This window comes from Lepidochelys kempii, chromosome 16, assembly GCF_965140265.1.
Source record: "Lepidochelys kempii isolate rLepKem1 chromosome 16, rLepKem1.hap2, whole genome shotgun sequence".
NCBI lineage: Eukaryota > Metazoa > Chordata > Testudines > Cheloniidae > Lepidochelys > Lepidochelys kempii.
In genome coordinates this window covers 8,262,825-8,284,842 of record NC_133271.1, presented here as the reverse complement: position 1 = coordinate 8,284,842, position 22,018 = coordinate 8,262,825, and the positions used below count along the sequence as shown (strand labels likewise).

Genomic DNA, 22,018 nt, shown 5'->3' with positions numbered 1-22,018 from the left:
AGAGAGAGTGTGCGTGCACGCGAGTGTTGGGAAAGTGTGTGTGCTGGGGGAGAGAGTGTGTCAGCATGCTGTCTCTAAGTTCAGACAGCAGCCAGAAACAACCAATCCTGAGACAGAATCTGGTGCACAGGGAGCTGGTGTCCTCATGTTCCTCCACCACCACCGGCAGGGGGAGGGGGACACCCTGACATCAGCCCCCCACCTCCATCCCCACTCTGCACAGCACAAGTCTCTTACCCACACCCAGCAGCAGCCCATCCTGCCTGCCTGCCCCTGTGGTCCTAGCCCAGGAGAGCAGGATTCCGCATTAATATTTTGATTCTCCCACAAGTTCTCCCACAGCCTCCTCTCCCCACAGACCAAGGAGATCCACCCCCTCCCCCTGTAGTCCAGGCAGGAATGCGTTTGCTGCCAGGAGCCCGCATGCTCAGCTGCGCAGTAGCTATGTGAGCTCTCCACACTGTGGGATTTCAATGCTTCCTAGGGCTTTGAAAGGGGAGGGGCACATGCCTGTGTAGCTGGATGCAGGGGAGCGGCATTCAAAACAGTGAGCAGAACAGTCATGGTGGGCACTGTGGGATACCTCCTGGAGGCCAGTTACGACGATTTAATGAATGCAGTGTCTACATTGACGCTTTTTCGATCTACCTTTGCTACAAAAAGCTCTACACCTCTCATCGAGGTGGTTTTATTTTGTCGGCAAAGCAGGAGTTTTGTCAGTGGGAGGACCTTTGTAATGCGTACACTTCCACTGTTTTGTCGACAAAAGCTGCCTTTTGCCGACAAAACTGTGTAGTATAGCCAAGGGCTGAGACACCCAGCCAGAGCGATTTCCCCAACTCTCCCTATGTTGGGGCTAGATCTTTGGCAGCACTGTAGACTTACCACGCCCTTCTTTGCTGAGACCACAGGGAGAGAGTATCCCTGAATGTCGGGGTTTGTGACTTTCATTTTGATCCCTCATCCAGAGATTAAAGAAGGCACACAAAAGGGCAGAGCCACCACCACAAACAGAAAGGAAGTGCTGAAACCACCCATTGTAGATTATTGTTACAGACTCTGTTCCAGACAGCCTCTGCCTTCCTCCAGGGTCACAGGACAGAGTTCTGACTGAACCCCACAGATACACTGCAGAACCCAGACATGCTAGCGACACCTGTACCAGCCACATGGACAGACTCTCCCGATCCAACTGTTAACCAGGATTACAAAGTGATGAGATTTTATTTAGAGATTGTATTTCTCTGTGTTGTTTAACATGACTAAGAGAGCCATCTTGTTGGGACTACGTTCTTTCTAATGAGACCTCAAGTAAAGATACTTGGATTTTAACTAACTAATGTTATATGCATATTCCTCCTTTATAAAACCAAGCAAACTGGCCTAAGAAAAACTTACACAACAACTTTAAGCAATTGCTCTTGATGTTTTAAATTAGTCCTCTTCATACCAAACAATCCCAATAGCAGGGACCACATTCTTAGTCATGCCTTAAGTCAAGTGCATGTAGAATTATTGGAAGTGGGACAAACGTATTAGAGTGCTAAAGAGTCAATAGCCTGAGATTGTAAGTCAATTATTCCTTGGTATAGCTGCTTGGGCCCCAAAACAGATCTGTGTTAATCACAACACTGCATGTGTATTTTGTGTTCTGTACATGCCTAAAGTGTTTGCTGTATCTATGCTTAATGGATGATTGTTTACTGAGGTGGTTCTTTGTGAATTTAATAAACTGTTAATTGGCTAAGAATAACCAAGTGTCCTGATTTGAGAAATACTGTCCAAGGTAAAAAACCTAGAACTTAAAATTAATAAGCTAGCGCTCCCTGGACTCAGTAAAAAGGGGTTACCCTAATTAAGTTCTATCCCTTTACCAGCTACAACACTTAAACTAGATCTGCCAGTTTGATGTGTTAGGTTTCAGCTTTAAAATCTACTGGCAGATCAGCAGATTCATTAAATTGTCCCATTCACACTTACCTCAGGTACTTCCTGATGGGCTCACAGGCTACCTCCAGGATAACCATGGAGGGGTCCAGTTCTCGCAAGGCCTTGATGGCCGAGATGTAGAGAGTAATGATGTCCGATGTGTTGACTCCTAAAGCAAGGGAGGAGGACAGGCAGAGTCTCAGAGCAGAGAGCAAAGCTCAGACCCAGGAAGGGCCCTAAGGGAGCCTTAGTTAGATCCAGAGAGCTGGAGGGGAGGTGCTTGCTGCAGTGCCCTGGTCAGATGGAGGGACAAAGCTCCATGTGTCTGGACAGCAGACTCCAACCAGGGAAGCTGCATTGGGGCTATTGGAAACCAGCTCAGCACAGACTAAGCGCTCAGCCCATGCAGCACTCTGGAGAAGCCTTCAAGCAAAGACAACCTTCTATCTTGATTCCTTGCTGCACTGCACAGGAAAGGGAACCTTGAGGTGTGGGACAGGGCATTCCTACAACACACTGTTACCCAAGAATGCCCTAGCGTGGAGGGGGCAGGGACATGGTTACCACACACTCACCGTGCCATGCCCCTGGATGCAGTGGCAGAGCTGCTCTTCAGGATATCCCCACTTGCACACGCACAGCCCCTTCAGGGCCCATGCCCAGGCCCTGGGGACACATGAGGGATGAAACACTCACCAGGATGAAGAAGTCGCATTTCCAGAGCGCTTTTCAGGGAGCTGAGCAGCTGCTGCCTCTGATTGGTCCTTTCCAGGCAGAACTTGAGATCCTCCACAGCTGGCTTTGACTCTGGAAAATCTGCAAACAAAAAGAGCAGTCAGAAAAGGTGCCAGGCCCCATAAGGAGGCGATGGGAGAGCACAAGACGTCCTAGGGCACATGAGGAGGGGAAAGCAGGGCTGCATGGCCACGAGGCAGGTCTGGGCTGGCAGGCAAGGAAAGAGCAAGTCAACACGGCCTGGGCAGCAGGCAGGGGTCATGCTCACCACGGATGATGCTGAAGAGCTCCTCAATGCGCATGCTGGCATAGATGCGGTAGAAGAACCTCTGGACATGGCACCTCCAGCGCTTCAGGGTGCTGCTGGCCTCTGGGGTGGAGTGGGCCATGGGGCTGTCCTGCAGGAACACTCTGCTAAGCCAGCCAATCACCTTCTCGATCCACTGCACAACGAGAAGGAAAATAGAGAGAGCCGCACAACCCAACGGTGCCAGCCATCATCCCATGCACCTTCAGCGGACTGGAAATAAGGTGTACATTTTTTAACAGTGACAGTAATTAGCCATTGGAACAATTTACTAAGGGTCATGGTGCATTCTCCATCACCTGACAATTTTTAAATCAAGACTGGAGCAAAAGATCTGCTGTAGGAATTATTTTGGGGAAGTTCTCTGGCCTGTATTACACAGGAGGTCAGATTAGCTGATTCCAATGATGCCTCTGGCCTTGGAATCTATGACATTCACAGCAGGCTTCCAGGGCACACAACTCCACACTAACCTCCTGAGAAGAGTATTGCCCTCTGCCATGGCCCAAACCCAGCTCTGACTAGAGATCATTGGTCCCTAATAGCCAACACTGCAGCTAGAGGAAGCTGCATTGGGGGAGTGAGTTAGCAGATGCAGCCAGATTTGAAATAAGCCACAGGAACACCATGAGACAGATCCCACAAGCCACTCCTGCTAACACAACAGATCTCATGTGTCCAGCAGACATGCTATATTCTGAGCCACTAACCATGTACCCTATGAAATCATTGCAAGTCAATAGCCAGACCTGCAGCAAAGATGACTTCCAAGACCTGCACGAGAGAGCGAGAGAGACACGTGTGATTAAGTATGTGTATCCCTATGAAGGGGGGGGGGGGAGGGGGGTGACTGGAGCTGCATTTCCTAGCCTCCCGAGATGTGCCTCAGGTACACTGACAGATGCTGCAGCACCAAGTTGCCACCTGCTGAAGATCTACATTTCCTCAGACATTCACAAAGTCGTGGGGATGCCCATCCTTGAATGAATGGCTCTTCCTCAGCAGGGATCCCCAGGGCCAGCACTAGGGATGGCTGTAGCATTTCCTACCAGGCAACAAACCCTATCACCCTCCTTACTGTCCACATGGAGCCATCAGCAAAAAAGAAGCAGTTCGGTAGTTCTGATTATCAGCCTTCTTTATTATGCCAAGAGTTGTAATGAGGCACTGGTTAAGTTGTCAGCATCCAGCCAAAAATTATGGGAATCCATCTGCATACTATATGCACAGTTACGAAATATATACTACATAACAATTCATTATAATCTCAATGTAATTTATTACAAAATCCTTGTTTTTACTTTGGTCTTGATCATTTTTAGGCATGAATGGGGAAACAACGAGTACTGACTACTTCCTCAATCTTTGGAGCATACCACTACAGAAGACTTGGTTAAACACAATGCTCAGTGGTACCTTACATGCTATAAAAAATGCATCCATAAACTGAATTTGGGAAGGTTGGAGAGGAAATCAACTATTTCTTGATGCTCAGTGTAAGATGCTGGTAGAAGTGCCAGCCGTGGGTGAGACTCGCCTTATACTAGGTCCTGTGGCATGCATTTTGAGAAGATCACTGCTTCTCCTGTGGTAAGCCAGAACCCAAAGGCATCCACTAACTTTCAGCACGTAAGTCAGGTGAGAAACTGAATGAAGCAGTCACTCTTAGCAAGAGCATAGCATGGAAAGTAAAGTTTAAGTGGCTGCATGGCTGGGATGCTTTTCCCAGAAGCAACCATGCACCATCCAGACTCATTAAACGCTGTAAAATGCCAAGAAGGGACAATTTTAAGCTACAAGATGAGGTTACTCACACTTGCAATCCATTCACATCTGATGGACCAAAGCTTATTTATATCTTGACCCAAGCAGTCTTCAGTGATAAGACAGCTAAAGATGTCAGTCAAATGGTTACCTTGGATCATGACTTGTAAGAAGCCTTCAAAACCCGAAGAATTATCCAAGGCTCCTTCAGTCTTTGGGCCCCAATCAAGAACAGACTCCAGCTGTGCTCAAATGTAAGAATAAAGCCAGAGTGAAGGTGGCAAAGACTCTTACACAGCTGACTGCAGACAGGTCATTGTTTGCTCATCTCCTGGTCATGTCCAGATCTCAGTGTGATGTTGATCTGTGTGTGACTTTGGGAAATACAAGTTTTCCATGGTACCACAATTGACGTTTGAATACAACAGAATACTTATGGGCCAGGCAAAAAGCAAATGAATGCACATATTGCATGGTTTTCATAAGCCAGCACCTACTGACAATGTGACTGATACCTTATGCCAAACAGAGGCCTTTCAGCATACTAATCATAGATGGTATGGCTGAGGTACAAGCTCTCGAGAAACAAACCGTTTACACCTTCTGAGATTTGGCTGAACACTTCATTATGAGGCTACATAGAAAATACTGGACCTATGATGAAGTCCACCTTGTATTTGACATGTATGCAGAGGAATCAATAAAAAATATTACCAGAAAGAAGAAACTCCAAGGTATACACTTGTCCAATACAAAATAATTGATTTCACGAATATCGCCAACATCACAATGAACTGTCTCATACCCACACAAAGGACAAGTTAACCACACACCCTGTGGAGAACCTCACACTCCAGCATGAGAAGAATTTCTTGAAGAATGTCATCGCATAGCATAATAAAAATGCTGCCTCCCACTGTTCTATGGAGTTTCTTTGTTTTTCCCATGAGGAGGCGGACACTAAAATTATCTTGCATGCCATCAATGACACAGTGAGAGGTGCTACTAAACTCCAGTTTTTTGCACAAGATCAAGACATTCTAGTGCTCTCTGTGAGATGTTACCCAAGACTTCTGCAATATTCTTTTTGTGCCTGCTGCGGGGGAACAGAATCACTGTATATCCCTCAGAGGTGTTTTCCTATCACTTGGACCATAAAAAGCCACTGCACTGCCAGGTTTTGATGCCCAGGATTTGGCATTACTGGAAGGTGGGCTGGAAAGGCCACATTATCTTACTAGAAGGCATTTGATTCAGTCTCTGAAGACTCTCTCCTTGCTCTGAAGGTGCTTGGAATGCCTGAGACAGTCACTGATGAGATCATAAACGCACTGGACGTGTTCATGTGCCAAGTTTACCATTTGAAGACCAACATTACGACACTTGCAGAATTATGTTGGTGGATGTTTTGCAAGAAGCAGAGAAATGGAGAAAAATTGCCAACCAACATGGGATGCATTTTTACCTGCTATCAAGAGGGAAAATTATCAAGCCATGGAATGACTCTGGGATGGTTGAACGCATCCAAAACTACCTTCCTCATCAGACATGGATGGGTCTTGGAGGATGGACTGATCACACCAGTTGCATGTAAATATCATGCACTCCTGAATCAATTGTTTAGCTAATCAAATGCTCGTGCAAAAACCAGATGCTGCAAACGTTTGGCCAGCAACCTGCCTTGCACAGAGATGTGTGAGTGCAGCATGAACAAGGATCAGTGTGACAACATGTCTAACAATGGTGCCCTAGATGGGGACAACATGGATGATGGTTTTGATGAATAAATGTTTTCAATCCTACATGACAAGGCTAACTTCCCTAGGTTTACCAAAGATGGGTATCTTTATGTGAACAACGTATCCCTGTGGTAAAGTATAATTTAAAAAACACTGATTTTTAAACAAACATATCTACATAATTGTTCTAGGTTTGTCATGTTTGGTTCCATTGTGTTTGTGGGATAAAGGGCTTTCGAATGATACCCATTTCTGATGACATTGTTTCCACCAACTGGAGGACCTGGAGCTCGGAGCTGAGGGGCAGTGAGTCCCCCCAGCCTTGCTACACAGAGGGTGACACCACTGAAATTAGGATTCTGTAGATTTTTACAAATCAAATGACATCGCCCTTATCTTTCCATCACTAACTTGCTCATGGAATGAGATTTTACTACATTATGCTCCCAGATTATGCAGCTGTTAGTCCAGAGGCAACATGGGCGGACATGTGGGGTCATGTGCCCCCCCAGATTTGTTGCTTGGCTTGTACTGAGCATGCTCAGTAACACTGCTGAAGCTAGTTGCCCACACTCTGCCCCCGCACTATCAGCAGCATGGGTCCTCTCTGCAGCTCTCTCCCTCTTTATAAGACTCACTTTCCCTTAAGTCCAACTGGGCAGCAGGTGCATTCAGCCCTGCTCCCTTTCTTGCAGGGTCCAGTCACCCTGTGACAGGGAACTTCTAATGGGGTTCTGCAGGGATTGGGTAGGTCCAACCCTATTTAACATTCTCATCAATGATCTGGAAGTAAATGTAAAATCAATGCTTTAAAATCTGTGAATGACAAAGACTGGAATGGTAAATAATAAAGACAGTGCAGTCATACAGAGTGATCTGGATCACTTCATAAGCTGTCAAGTGCATTTAATACAGTCAAGTGCAAAGTGATATACCTAGGAACCAGGAATGCAGGCTGTACCAACAGAATAGGGGGCTGTATATGGGAAAGCAGTGACTCTAACAAGGACCGAGTGGTCAGAGTGGACATGAGCTCCCAGTGCAATGCTGTGGCAAAAAGAGCTAATGCCATCCTGGGATGTGTAAGCAGGGGAGGAATGAGTAGGAGCAGGGAGATGGTTTTACCTCGATATATGGCACTGGTGAGACTGATGCTAGAATATTGCATCCAGTCCTGGAGTCCACATTGTTAAAAGGCAATTGAAAAGTTAGAGAGGATGGAGAAACAAGCCACAAAAATGATTTGAGGGCTGGAGAAAAATCCTTACAGTGAAAGACTTAAAGAGAACAATCTGTTTAGTTTATCAAAAAGAAGACAGAGGTGACTTAATTATGGTGTACGAGTACCTTTATGGGGAGAAAACAGCAGATACTAAAGGTCTCTTTAATTTAGCAGAAAAAGGCAGAACAAGAACCAATAGCTAGAAGCTCAAGCAAGACAAATTCAAATTAGAAATTAGGCACAATTTTTTAACGAGGGTGATTAACAATTGGCACAAACTCCCAAGAGAAGTGGTGGATTCTCCATCTCGAGGTCTTCAGATCAAAACTGGATGCTTTTCTGGAAATTATCCTTCAGCCAAACACCAATTATTGGGCTCAGTACATAGATTCATAGAGTTTAAACACCTCTGCCAGAGGATGTTGTGAAGGCCAAGACTATAATAGGGTACATAAATGAACTAGATAAGTTAATGGAGGATAGGTTCATCGATGGCTATTAGCCAGGGTGGACAGGGATGGTGTCCCTAGCCTGTTCGCCAGAAGCTGGGAATTGGCAACAGGGGATGGATCACTTGATGATTACCAGTTCTGTTCATTCTCCCTGAAGCACCTGGAACTGACCACTGTTGGAAGACAGGATACTGGGCTAGATGGACTTTTGTTCTCACACAGTATGGTATTCTTATGTTCTGAAAGCTAGAAAGGACAACTGTAATTATCTACTCTGACCTCCAGCACAACCCAGGCTGTAGAACTTCCCTGAATTAATTCTTTAATTAGTACAGGGGCAACAATGAATTGTAATGGCCTGTGTTCTGCAGAATGTCAGACTAGGTGATCACAATGGTCCCTTCCAGGCTTAAACTCTGAATCTATGAAACGGGGTATTTCCACGGGGTTCTATGTCGACGGGGGTGGGGGGAGGGTTTGGGGGCCTTGGCAGGCCAAGTTAGGATTTCTTCAAATAGGAGTTTAATTTTGACATCAACCCTTGTGACAGAAATAAGCACATGCCGCCACCAGAACAGCTCCTGGCTGCTGTGGGCCTTACCTCCTGGAACTCATTCAGGAAAGAGCGCTCATATTCTCCCCTGCATCTGCGCTCCATCCTCTCCTCTATCATCTTGTGCAGGATGGTGGTGACAGCGTTAGCACTCACTCTCTCCAGCAAGTTCAGCCTGTGACTGCAGACATAAACAGCAGCCTCATTCAGAACATGCAGACAGGGAAGCGTGAAACAAAGTGTAAAGTAACTGGGTTCAGGGGAGGGAGGGGTAGAGGTCTGTACTGCACATTGGCTAGCAGGTGTCAGATTAGGAACTGGCCTCTCTCCACACAGACACAGCAGCATAGACAGAGGAGCATTTCTAACCCTGTCAGATGTCAACATTGTACGGTACTTGGGTGCTCAAATACCAAGGTGATCGGCACTGTATAAATGTCTAGCTGGATAACAGGGCCACAGACTTGAGAGGGATTGGGTTTGCTCAATAAGCAGGGTGGTTATTTGGGAAGGGTTTTTATCCACTAGGAAGGGGAAAAAAATTAGAAAATAGGGCAACTGGAACCAAACTTACATCAAACGTTAATGGAAAGAAAATTAGTGGGACAATATAAAACTCATGAATTCCAAACAACAGGATATGGTATAACGTGATATAGTCCAAGTCATATCAAATTGTTATACTAATCTATTGGGGAAAAGCAGATCTGGAGACAAAATACATATATTCTATACAATTAAATGTTACTTTTAACAAAAATAATGCCTTTTGAGCATTTCACAGGTTTTGATCATCAAAAAGTTCATCAAACAATGCTACAAGGAAGAAACTCCTTTCCAAACTTATTACACAAAGGGGTTTTTTCCATTCCCAGCCAGGCAGAAAAGGTAAAGAATCACATTCCTAGCCCTTTCATTCCTTCCTGGTCTTCGGTTTTTTTAAAATGCCATAAATTCAGTTAACGTTACATAAAGTTGGGGGTTGTATGTGTTTAAAAAAAAAAAAAGAAATCTAACACTCTGTTAATGCCTCTGTGGGTAATCTTAGGGACCGACAGAATCTCCAGCTGTAGCTCCCTATCAGCAAAGAGGATCAGAGAACTGGAATGGGAGCTTTCACATCCCTCAACCAAAGGGAGATGGGGCAGGCTCTTTAGCCAATCTTTTCTCCCAGGGGCCTGTCAGGAGTTTACATTAAATCAGCATCAAAAATAAAAACGAAGAGATTTTAAACAGACTAAGAATCCTATTCTCTCCTGTGATGGTATAACCCTACTAGTTCTCCAATCGCCTATAGCATCTTCTAGCCAGACACTGCCAGTAAGACCTGATATTTCTAATGGGGAAACAAGCAGGACTGTTTTTCAACCCCTCAATGCAGGCCTTCTCCAAACATCCCTGAGGAATAATGAAGGGCAACTATGCTTTGCACCCTTGGTACCACCAGATGTACTACTCCTGTTTTTCCATATTAAACGTGACCAACTTCTTCAGGAACCTTAACTTTGGGGCGGGAAGGAAATCTTTCACTTATAAACACTCTCCCTTTAAAGAACGCCAATCAAAGCCCGTGTCCAGGTCAGGGGATGCTCACGCACCATCACCAGAACCTGTCTGTCTAATAATATGCTCTTAGCTCAACCACAAATCATGGGCTTAATGAAAGCACCACTGAGTGAGAGTCTCTGGTCTGTGCTGTCCAGGTCAGACTCGATCATAAAGGTCCTTTCTGGCCTTAAAAATCTATGTAGCCTGCTGATGGGCTCCTACACGGGTATTGTGTTCATTCTGTCTAACAGACCCCGCCTTTTAAGATACGCACAGGATTTCATTGAGCTGCTGAAACTGCTCCATGGCTGTGGGACACCAGCACTGCTCTTTCTTACTGCTGCAGCCCATGCACTGCAGGCCGTCTCCTCCTCCATCTTCCATGTCACTCTCTTGTTCATTTTCACTCATGCTGCTCTCGCACTCGTTCATTCTGTCTTCACCCTTCTTCCACTGCCACATGTAAATCTTGAAGGTGCGGCTGTAGAACTGCTGGATCATCTCCTGGAAAGTCTTTGTGGTGGTGAAGAAGAGGATGGCTTTGAACATGGTGTAGACTTTCTCTCGTAACATCTGGGAGCCTGTTCCAAGGAGCAAGCCCATTTTGGTCCATTTTTCCAGAAGGTCCAAGCTGTTTAGATAAGGGTCTAGGCGGCACTTGAGCAGACAAAACGCATCCAGGAGAAGCAAGGAGCACTGTGGTTCTTCGGCTGTGTTTTCATACTGGCCAATACAATTCCAGAACTCAGGAGCTATATTTGCCTGAAGGTCTGTCTGTAAAACTTCAGTGAACCATTCTTCTAGGACAGAGTGCAAGTCATAGCGTTGCAGCACTTCCACAGCAGCCCGCAAATCACTGTCTTTCAGCAGCCCCACTGAACCGGATCTAGGTGCTGCCTAAAGAGAGGCATCAAGTTAAAACAAGCATGGGCACCAAAAAATTACTAAAGCTGGACTTTGCAAATCAGAAGAGAGACCATTTCAGAGAACAGTGAGCAGGATATGAATGGAGCCTGTCACCCGTAGGCAGTTGGGTCACATGTGTCAGGGTGTCTGTAGATTAACAACCAACTGCTGTTTGGTGTTCCCTCTTTGGAGCGGCTGGGGTCTCAATACTGCTCCTGATAGGAAGGTGCCCACATCACAAGCATGAACACTGCGAATGGCAACAACTGCTCCCCTTGCTGGCAGTTGCCATGAAAGCCTTAAGCTGACTGGCCTATTTATCTAAGAGCAGGAAGCCACAACGGCAGCCATTCAGCATTAATAATGGCGCATGTAAGTTTCTGTTATATGTCCCCTCTAAAACCAGCAGAAATACTCAGACCTTCCTCAGAACTAGCACATTAGATTTAGTGAGCTGTAGCTCACGAAAGCTCATGCTCAAATAAATTGGTTAGTCTCTAAGGTGCCACAAGTACTCCTTTTCTTTTTGCGAATACAGACTAACACGGCTGTTCCTCTGAAACCTAGATTTAGAAACAAGATGAATTTTTCTAGAAAATGTAAAGTGAATTGGTTCCCAAATTAGAAGATTCTAAAAATAGGGGCAGTCTCTCTGAACTCCTGTGGAGATCCCAAGGCCTGTGGACATGCTATTTGACTTTGCAGGAACAAAAACTAAGGAAATTCCCACACAAAAACGTTGTTAGAATGCAGGCAGACATCCATTTCTCTGGTTTGTCACTTTTCAAGAACAATAAAATATAAACAAAATTTAGAGACGCAGGAAATTCATAGTTAAGTCCGTGCTTATAACAGGTCCAAAGGCACTACCTTAACTCCGCTGTCCAAGTGATGCCCTAATAAAAATAGAAAGGCAGGCTACCTTCCTCATCTATAACAAACACATAAACAGCATGGTGAAAATGGACATTACCCCCAAAAAGTCCCACAAGGAGCTGAGGATGCTCAGGAGCTCCCAGGGTGGGGCTTGATGAGCCTATGTGCCACCAATCAGCCATGAGCTAGCAATGGCTCCATGCGCAAACCTCCCAGGTCATGAAATTACAGCATTTCCGAGAAGCGGCAAGGCCAGTACAGTAGCAAACCTTAGAAACAAATACAGGACACAAATGAGAAAACCAGGGGTCTGTATTTCTGATACGGTCCCTGACAGGGGCAATGGCACAAGAAGGCGGCCGTGCGTAGGCCAGCAGAGTTAAGACAGTCTAGTTACCTGACCTGTCAAACTCTGGATATTTGGCCCTATTACAAGCGCAAGCTTAACTCCAGATTTCCTAGTTTCTGAAGTGGCTTGTTCGGCTGCTATTAACAAGAAACATTTCTACTGCCGTCGCATCAAGAGGCCAAACAGGCAGCGACCCCAGTGTGCCCGGTGCTGCACAGACAGAGCCCCTCCCTGCGCCCCGGAGCTTAGACCCTGAGCAGCCTCCTAACGGGCCCGTCCCTCGGATCATCGGCCCCGCTCACGCCCTGCACCGAAGGGGTTCGGGCGAGGTCCGGCCAGCACCAGAGTCACACCGGGCCGGGCACCGCCTGGGAGCTCGTGGGCGGGGGGGGGGTGCTGGGAGGGGGGCAGGGATGGATATGCCGGGGGGCGGGGGGCACAGGAGACCTGCGGGAAACGGCTGGGGGGCCGGGAGCCTGGCGGGGGCTGGTGGCGGGGCGCTGGGCGGCCGAGGCCCCGGCCCTGCCGCTCTCACTCACCAGCCCCAGGGCGGAGGGCGGCACCAGGCCGGTGCTCAGCGCGCGCCAGGCCGCCGAGAGCTCCGGGCCAGGCCCCGCCGCCTCCATCCGGCCCCGCGCGCCTGGAGGACGTGAGGCGAGACGGGGCGGGGCGGGGCGCGCGGCGGGGCGGGGCGGGCGCTGCGGGCCGTCGGAGGCCGGGGGCGGGGCGGGCCGGGGGCGCGGGAGGGGGGCGGGCGCTGCGGGCCGTTGGAGGCCGGGGGCGCGGGAGGGGGGCGGGCGCTGCGGGCCGTTGGAGGCCGGGGGCGGGGCGGGCCGGGGGCGCGGGAGGGGGGCGGGCGCTGCGGGCCGTTGGGGGCCGGGGGCGGGGCGGGGCGGGGCGGGGGCGCGGGAGGGGGGCGGGCGCTGCGGGCCGTTGGAGGCGGGGGGCGGGCCGTTGGAGGCCGGGGGCGGGGCGGGGCGGGGGCGCGGGAGGGGGGCGGGCGCTGCGGGCCGTTGGGGGAGGGGGGCGGGCGCTGCGGGCCGTTGGAGGCGGGGGGCGCGGGAGGGGCGCGGGCGCGGGCGCTGCGGGCCGTTGGAGGCCGGGGCCGGGGCCGGGGCCGCGGCCGCGATGACTCAGCAGGGGGCGGCGCTGCAGAGCTACAACAACGAGCTGGTCAAGTGTGAGCGCGGCCGGGGCGCGGGGGGCCGGGCCGTGGGGGGCACCCAGCGCTTACAAGGGACATCGAGTGGTGGGGCCAGGCCAGGCCTCGCGGCAAAGTCTGGGCTGGGCGCGTCCCCAGGCTGCGGCTGGGGCTGGGATCGGGGCCTGGGTTGCCCGCCCCGCCGATGGTGCCCCGAGGGATGCCAAGCCCACGGCGCGTGCTTGCGGGGTGGGCCCCGTGCACGATGTGGGGAAGAAGGAAGGTGAAGGGTCTGGGTTGCCCTGCCCCGCCGGTGTCCCAGGAGGACGTGCCTCGCCCACGGCACATGCCCGAAGTGGGGAAGAAGGAAGGTGAAGGGTCTGGGTTGCCCTGCCCCGCCGGTGTCCCAGGAGGACGTGCCTCGCCCACGGCACATGCCCGAAGTGGGGAAGAAGGAAGGTGAAGGGTCTGGGTTGCCCTGCCCCGCCGGTGTCCCAGGAGGACGTGCCTCGCCCACGGCGTGTGCTCGCGGGATGGGCCCTTAGCTGCCTGTGGCCCTGACTCGCCCCCTTGCCCTAGGTATCGAGGAGCTGTGCACCAAGCGGGATGAGCTGAGCCATCAGATCCAGCAGGAGGAGGGGGAGAAGAACAAGCTGCAAAACGACATCCGGCTCCTGACGGAGAAACTGGCCCGCGTCAACGAGAGCCTGGCTCGCAAGATGGCCACCCGCAACGAGTTTGAGAAAACCATTGCTGAGACCGAGGCTGCCTACACAAAGGTATCTGGCCTCTGGAGGCAGGGGGATTGGATTTCTCTAAGGCAGCCCCTTACACTCTGGGGGCTTGTGTGTTACTGCAAAAGCACAGAGGCAGGGCCTCTGTCTGCCCTTAGCAAGGCCTCATGTCTAGATCAAGCCCTAAACTGCAATCGAGAGCCAGGGGAAAGCAGGGCTTTATGCTGGGGCTAAACTAGGTCCAAGTCATTCCTCGGCCAAAATCCTGCTGTGGCCTACAAACAGCTCTGCGAATGTGAGTTAAGTTTACTGTCACACATCATGGCCTTCCTCTTGGGTATGGCACTTCCCACCTTGGGAAACGCTCCAGCTAAGGCTTCTCCACAGCTCTCCCAAAAGAGGGTTACTGCTGCCAGAAAAACAATACTCAAACTTGCAAAAACCAGGCACTGCACAGTTTGAACATGGGACCTTCAGACCTATACCACTGCCCTCTGCCACTTGACTGTGTTGCGGGTGGCTTGCTGGTCAGCATTAGAACACTGGGATTCCTGGGCTCTCCTCCTGGTTCTGGCAGGGCAGTGTGGCCTGTTGGTTAGAATAACAGTGACAGACAGGATGAGCAGGCTTGGCACATTCATTTCAAAAGGCAGATTGGGTGAGGATTGGGGGGTTGAGATTGGGGTTATGTTTCCAGCTCCACTTGAAGTGCCCTAGTGCAACCTCAGACTTCTTTCTTTGAGAGCCTCATGTGTTCCCACTACTCGCTAGTGATGAGCAGATGGAACCCTCCTGAAAGCCGTATCCCTTGGGCTCCTGTGCACCCACCTCCCAGGGAAGTCACCCCTCGCTGCTTCCACTCCATCCCCACCAACACAGAGAGTAGAAGCAACCCTCTGCCATGGTTGTTGCTTTCCTAACCCCATTAGGCTTAGTTTGCCAAAAGTGTACGTCCATATAACTTTAGTTTGGATCTTAGGTAAATAGTATGGTTTTATAGTGTCTCGGAAAAGAGATATTTCCCCAACTTTTTAATGTTCAAGCCTCCAGGCTTGCCCCATCACTAGGACTACGTCTGGGCTGGACACCCAAAAGGTGTTTGTTGCAAGGCATACCTACCATGTAGCACCCCCTCCTGACTTAGGGTTGGCACTGCAGGCACTCCCTGCCTCAGTTGCTCTTTTCTCAGGGCCCTTAAGAACTCTACAAAGTCCAAGAGAGTGTGAGATGAAATTCCTCTGCTGCAGTTCTACTTTATTAAATACAAATAAACCTGAAATCCAATCTCTGCCCTGGGCCTCAGGGGTTGCCCAGCCCTCCTGTGGACTCTAGCACACCTCTGCTTATGAGAGTTTCTCTTTCTGTCAGCACCTTTCTGCAGCTGAGTTCCAATGATTATGAGGCACAGGTGTTCTTTATTCAATTAACTGTCTTTTTCCCTTTAAACTAGCTCCTCCTGGGTAGCCTGGGTTGAGACTCCCCTTAAAGGAGCCAGCAACTCTGTGCAGTGTTATAACAGCTGTGCATTGTGCCCACGGATCTCCCAAGTTGGATGCCTGTGTCCAGTGCTTAATTTCTTTTCTGTCCTGTAAAACTCATTCCCTGGCCTGGTGTGCCACCCATAAGGCTTTTACCTCCCCACCAGGACTGCTGGCTCTGGCACACCTCATGGGAGAGGCTCTCATGGCTGTTGAACCTCTGGATGGCCAGAGTTCTGTGCACCACTGGGAACAACCTTCCTCTGCACTGAAACTTACAGCAAGCGGGGCTAAGCTGTCAATTCCAGCCATGGTATCAGAACTGACCTCAGCTTGGGGCTCAGGTGCTGAGTCTGGAATATCTGAGACCCTTCCATGTGGTGTAACTGAGATTCAGCACAACACACCACATGTGGACTGCCTGACCAGTCTGAATTTGTCTAGCTTCAGCAGCTAACATCAGACTGGGAATATGGCATACCATTTTTACAGTGAGGGTCGTTAACCATTGGAACAATTTAGCAGGCTGACAGAGCACCTTTCATAGATTCCAAGGTCAGAAGAGATCATTGTGGTCATCTACTTTGACCTCCTGTATAACACAGGACAGAGAACTGCCACACAATCATCCTTAAAGCAGAGCTTTTAGAAAAACATTGTCTTGATTTAAAAATTTTTAGTGATGGAGAATCCACCACAACCCTGGGTAAATTGATCTGGTGGTTAATTACTCACTGTAAAAAAATTACACTTTATTTCCAGTCTGAATTTGTCTAGTTTTCAACCTCCAGATATTGGATCATGTTAGACCTTTCTCTGCTAGACTGAAGAGCCTGTCATCGATTATTTGTTCCCTGTGTAGGTACTTAAAAGCTGTAATCAAGTCATTCCTTAACTTCCTCTTTCTTAAGCTAAATAGATTCAACCCCTTGCGTTCATCACTCTAAGGCAGGTTTTCCAATCCTTTAATCATCTCATGGCTCTTCTCTGAACCCTCTCCAATTTATCACCATCCTTCTTGAATTGTGGACACCAGAACTGGACACAGGATTCCAGCAGCAGTCGCACCTGTGCCAAATACAGGGTAAAATAACCTCTCTGCTCCTACTTGAGATTCCCCTCTTCACGTATCCAGGGATCGCACTAGGATGTTCAGCTGATTATCCACCACAACCCCCAAATCTTTTTCAGAGTCACTGCTTCCCAGGATAGAGTTCCCTATCTTGTAAGTGTGGCCGACATGCTTTGTTCCTAGTTATGTACATTTACATTTCGCTGTATTAAAACACATATTGTTTGCATGTGCCCTGCTTATTGAACAGTCCAGACCTGTGCCCAGGTGACCTGTCCTCTTCGTTATATACCAGTTAGAGGAGGGTTCCATAGCTTGCATCTGGGAGTGCCATCCCATGAGTGTGAATGCACAGGGGCAACTCTTGAAGATCAACAGTTACTGTTAAGTAACCTCTCTGTCTACCTCAGGGAAGAGATATGGGGCCTTGGCCAATAGTAAGGGTTTTGAAGGGAACAGAAATAGCAACAGCATGCCGTGGAAGAGGAGAATTGAACATGTAGGCTCCTAGCTCTAACCCCAGTGCACAGTCCCCTAGGGTACAGGGTGTTGTGCAGGTGTTTCTCTCTCATCCCTGTCTACCACCTTCTCCCACTGGCATTCTGTGCATGGCTCAGAGTGCCTTATCCATTCCTAGCAAAATCTGCGATTGTCTCTGGGCCCTGCACAGCTCTGGATAAGGACTCTTACTCATATGGTACTTTGAACCCTCCTTATACTTAGGACAGCCTCATGGCTCCAGGGTGTGCTTGCTGCTGTCTCACACAAGGCAAAAGCTTAGGGAGGGGTAAGGTGCTGTGATCTTCCTAAGGAACACCTCAAGGCAGAGTTAAGGCTCTTTGGGTGTGTTGTGTGGGAATTGTCACCTGAACTGCCTTTCCTGCTGCTAAGGTGTTTGAGTTTTGGGAATGGAAGTCTCCCATTCTGGAAGGATGTGAGGAGCACCGGGCTGGGCTGCATACCAGCAGCTTTCACTCCAATGTGAATGAAGCTTTGGGTGTGTCCGTTACCAGCACTCTGCTGCTGTCATAGATACTCAAACATTGTAAAAGACAAGACTTGAAAACCCTACTCAACAGGGGTGAGTGAGGCCCTTTTCTTTTCAAGTGTGTGGGCTGGGGGCAAGGGGCAGTGCCTGCAGAGAACAGTTGAAGCAGATAGTTCTGCAGTGGTGGGGTCAGGCAGGGGAAGGTAAAATAGGGCTTAGCCTGCGCCACTGCTCTCCTCCAGCACCTCCTGGACCCAGAAGTTTGCAGACCCCCCCCCCCCGCCCCAGGTCACTAGTACCCATGCAGCCTCCCCCTGACCTCAACCATGTAGCCTTTGAGAGAGACTGCAGGGAGGAACCAATTAGAGAGTGAAGCCTCTGCAGCTTCAGGACAGGTTCAAGAAGGCACCTGGGGTGCTGATGATGGCATGAAAGTCCCACACTGGATTCCCTGTACTATGACGGAGTGACTTCTTCCTCCCCACCTCCCTTGTCTTTCCCTTTTAGTTATTCCCCCTCAGAACACTAACTGAAGGTCTAGAACAACAAAACCAAACCAAAAACCTGGGGGAACTAAGGTGCTATTTGCTGCCTCACATCACTTGTGCATTCTGTCCCTTTCCCTATTGCTCTTCACTTACTCTACAGCTGGTGCCTAGCACAATGGGGCCCCTTATAGAATATCAGGGTTGGAAGGGACCTCAGGAGGTCATCTAGTCCAACCCCCTGCTCAAAGCAGGACCAATCCCCAGTTTTTGCCCCAGATCCCTAAATGTCCCCCTGAAGGATTGAGCTCACAACCCTGGGTTTAGCAGGCCAATGCCCAAGCCACTGAGCTATCCCTCCTTCCCGGTGGCCTCTAGCTACAACCGTACCAGAATAACCCTGATAATGAATAACAGTGCCATCTACTGCTGCGGAAGTTCAGCTTCCATTTTAAAAAGATTTCTTCCCCAATATGCTTTAAACTAGTCCCCATGCCAGGGCTGTGTGCTGGAGTGTGCAGACAGATCACTCCAGTGCCTCTGCTCCAGCTCCCCAAGGTGGCAACGGGATGAAAATTACTAGGTTCTGGTTAGTTTCATGGCTAAGGTTTCTCACCCTCTGGGGAGTGGTGGAAATATGAATAATCTGGGCCAATGGGAAAGCTGGGACACTGGTATTCACACAGAGGGCACCCAAAACCAGAGAGGGGCAAAGGGGTAGAGTAACAGCAGGCTTATAACGAGGGCAGAGGAGGAAGATTGCTTCTTCCCTCCCGCAGAGAGCAGCCAGGAGTGGCAAAGGAGGGCTACTTCTGCCTTCCACCTGCTAGAGCAGGAACAGGCACTTATTAGAGGTGATGAGTGGAGTCGGTCATGGGAGGGTTCCACTAGGAATCCCAGCCCTCTCCTTAGCCACTGGCATTGGTGGGGGGCTGAGCTTCTCTGCAACTGTCAGTTAAGCCCTATATATATAAAGCAAACTGAGCATGGTATTTGGCTCCTGAGCATAATGAAAAGTGTTTCTGCCCCAGCCTTGCATGTCCTGAGCTCTGTCTGGTTAACGAGACCTCTAGAGCATATTCTCAGTCTCACACTGGTGAACACCAGTGCTGCCTCCTCTGGTCACCACTGACTGCTGCTATCTTAGCTTCATCACCTTGCTGTCTCCTTTTGTGTCATTATCAAATCTCAGGCTGAAGCTGGTTGTCCTCTCCCAGCCCCTTCCTCAAAGGCTGAAGCTTGAAAAATTCATGCATGAAAATGGAAATGTTGATTCTGTTACAATAGTTATTCCTATTTTAAGAACACACTTTGGTGAGACACTGGTAAAACTCCCATCCACACAGTGTAATTGGCTCTGAATTTCAGTAAGTAACTGACATTTGGGGATGTCAGTGACAAAATACTTGGCAGATCTCTGCAAGCCCCATCCCTGTGACTGTTGGGACGGTTCTGGAGAGTCTGGGCCATGCCCCATCTTGGCCAAAAGTGTCATATCTGTGCAAACTGATGCTCCACATCACCCCTAAGTCTACTGAGCATTTTCTGTATGAGCAAACAACAAAAAAGGCCATTTTCTGCAAACGCAGCTGATGTTTTGTCACAAGTTATTTTAAAAACAATTACAACTACTAGTGAGCCCCTGTTGCATCCTGTCAGTCCTGTGCGTTGTGGGCTGTCTGGGTCATGGACTGTCTGCAGAACACCTAGCACAATAGGGCCGTGACCCTTGGCTGGAGTTCTAGGCACTACCATAAATCAAATAAGTAATAAAGATCTCCAGAAAATCTAGCTTCTCAGGCAATTTGAGAACAGGAAAATGGCCAAATATATCAGAACTGCTTGGTAGCAGTAGTTGAGCTAGCTGTTGTCTGGTCTTTCTGGGAGCTGTACACAGCTGCAAGGGGTACTCTGCACTTTCTGTGGGAGAACATGCCTTCTGGAGCTGGCATAGCGCCGTTCTTTTCCTTCTGAACTCAAAGCTGCCATCTCAGAAAGGCCAGCTCTGAGTGTTCCCAGGCTTGTATGAATCCACCCATGGCTGCCAGAATTGTAGGTTATTCCTACAGCTTTCTTTCTATCTGTAATGACCCCTCAGGCTAACAGTTACAGGGATATGGTGCTTGTGGTGATCAGAGATGTTTGTAATCTGTAGCCAGTCAAATGCAGTTTCTTATTCAAGGAGCTCTTGCAAAATGGAAATGACAAGTCATATCAGTTTGCACAGAAATTAAACTTTGGACTAGGGAGGGCATGGGCCAGGCTTTTCAGAATTGTCCAGCAGTCACAGGGACATAGCTTGCAGTGACCTGGGAAGTATTTTGTCACTGACACAGCCTCAAATCTCAGTTACATATTGAAATCAAGACAATTACGCTGGTGGGGCAGGTGGGATTAGGGTTTTGTTTGTGCTCAGAAGCGTGCATTATTAAAATGAGGAATAAATGTTTAGAAATTTCATCACAATGGAAATTTAGCATTTTTATGCATGACTTTTTTTTTAACTAGGTCAGCCTGTGAATAAAGAGAAGTCAGTCCTTTCTCAGGAAAAACCAAGGAGGAGGAAGTGCTCTCCACCCATTAGCTCTGTGGTTAGAGTGCTCACGGTTTGTAGGGGAGCTGGGTTAAATCTCCATGCTGCCTGAATCAGACCAGGGACTTGAAGTTGGATCGCCCATGTCCCAGAAGAGTGCCCTAGCCCCTGAGACATAGGAACAGCGGGGCTCTGATTCTCCTGTTGAAGCTGTTCCTGTTCATATGAAACACTTCAGTAGCCATTGGAGTCTAAGATTGGATGTCTAACAAATACATTCGAGTTCAACTCCAAGTTACTGGTTTGATGCAGGAATCTCTGGGTTATGCTGCAAGTCAGATTGGATGATCAGGGGTCACTTCTGGCCTTAACATCTATAAATGACAGTTTGCACCAGTTACATTTTTAACTGTTTTTAAACAAATTGCCTTTGTTAATATTGCTAGATGCTAAGGCCAAAAGGGACCATTGGGACCATCTAGTCTGACCTCCTGCATAACACAGCCAGAGAACATTCATCCAATGATTCTTGCCTTGAGCCTGGAATGTGGGTCTGAGCTAGAGCATATTTCTCAGGAAGAGACCCCCAGGCTTGAGTTAAAGGCTCTTGAGTGCTGGAGACTCACTGACTGGCAACTTGTTCAAAGTCAAGCTCAGGCTAAGAGAAATGTTCAGTTTCCATAAAACGAAGTAACTTGTTTCCCATCCTCCCAGATCCTGGAGAGTTCCCAGACGCTGCTCAATGTCCTGAAGAAGGAAGCTGGGAATCTGAGCAGAGCCACAGAACTGAAAAGTAGCATCACAAAGGAGAGCTGAGCATTTGGACTCAAACATTCTGGCAGTCACTCTGGGGAGCTGCAGCACCTTCGTGCCCTGGCCCATGCTGGTATTCTAATCTAAGGGCTTGGAGTGGAAGCAATGTCTAATAAAGTCTTTGTTTTGCAAATGTAAGTGTTTATTGCAGCGCCAGGTGGGTATCCATTCCAGTTCAAGCCCCATCCAGCAAAACTCCGGATGGGTGCGTAACAAGGGTCACTTAATGGGGTCATGAGGCTGTGGAAGTGCAACTGTGCCTAGAAGCAGCAGCCTCAGGCCTGGGAAGAAATGCAGCTTGGGACTTCAGCACTTTCCCCTTCAGACAGTTCCTCCTGGGGGGATTCTGCACGACTGCGTGCCCGCAGACAATACCACCCTGCAGAATTCCTGT

At 48.9% G+C, this 22,018-nt stretch overlaps 2 protein-coding genes across 4 annotated transcripts in view; one reads left to right on the top strand and one right to left on the bottom strand.

Annotated features, from left to right (window-relative positions):
• ANAPC2 (anaphase promoting complex subunit 2) overlaps positions 1-13,052 on the bottom strand; it is a 32,304-nt gene extending 19,252 nt beyond the window's left edge. The window contains exons 1-6 of the mRNA XM_073314173.1: positions 12,920-13,052; positions 10,524-11,146; positions 8,750-8,882; positions 2,933-3,107; positions 2,626-2,745; positions 1,981-2,098 (exon numbers count right to left, since the gene is read on the bottom strand). Coding sequence (XP_073170274.1) covers positions 1,981-2,098; positions 2,626-2,745; positions 2,933-3,107; positions 8,750-8,882; positions 10,524-11,146; positions 12,920-13,006 — 1,256 coding nt within the window. The 5' untranslated portion in view covers positions 13,007-13,052. The remainder of the gene's footprint in view (positions 1-1,980; positions 2,099-2,625; positions 2,746-2,932; positions 3,108-8,749; positions 8,883-10,523; positions 11,147-12,919) is intronic.
• Positions 13,053-13,443: 391 nt separating this feature from the next.
• SSNA1 (SS nuclear autoantigen 1) lies at positions 13,444-21,757 on the top strand. 3 transcript variants are annotated; one of them, XM_073314184.1, is made up of 4 exons: positions 13,444-13,560; positions 14,101-14,300; positions 17,697-17,886; positions 21,526-21,615. In XM_073314184.1, the coding sequence occupies exons 1-3, from the start codon at positions 13,509-13,511 to the stop codon at positions 17,835-17,837; spliced, it is 393 nt and encodes a 130-aa protein (XP_073170285.1). In that variant the 5' UTR covers positions 13,444-13,508; the 3' UTR covers positions 17,838-17,886; positions 21,526-21,615. The 3 variants fall into 3 exon arrangements, with proteins under 3 accessions (XP_073170285.1, XP_073170287.1, XP_073170286.1); XM_073314185.1 differs by lacking the exon at positions 13,444-13,560 and adding an exon at positions 13,567-13,980; XM_073314186.1 differs by lacking the exon at positions 17,697-17,886 and having other exon boundaries at positions 13,451-13,560; positions 21,526-21,757.
• Positions 21,758-22,018: the final 261 nt, after the last annotated feature.

Excerpts from the sequence above, each read along its gene's own strand:
- SSNA1 (XM_073314184.1), top strand. The coding sequence starts at position 13,509 with ATGACTCAGCAGGGGGCGGCGCTGCAGAGCTACAACAACGAGCTGGTC. Across the intron at positions 13,561-14,100 it reads CAACAACGAGCTGGTCAAGT|GTATCGAGGAGCTGTGCACC; the intron begins GTGAGCGCGGCC and ends CCCTTGCCCTAG. Across the intron at positions 14,301-17,696 it reads CCGAGGCTGCCTACACAAAG|GTGTTTGAGTTTTGGGAATG; the intron begins GTATCTGGCCTC and ends CCTGCTGCTAAG.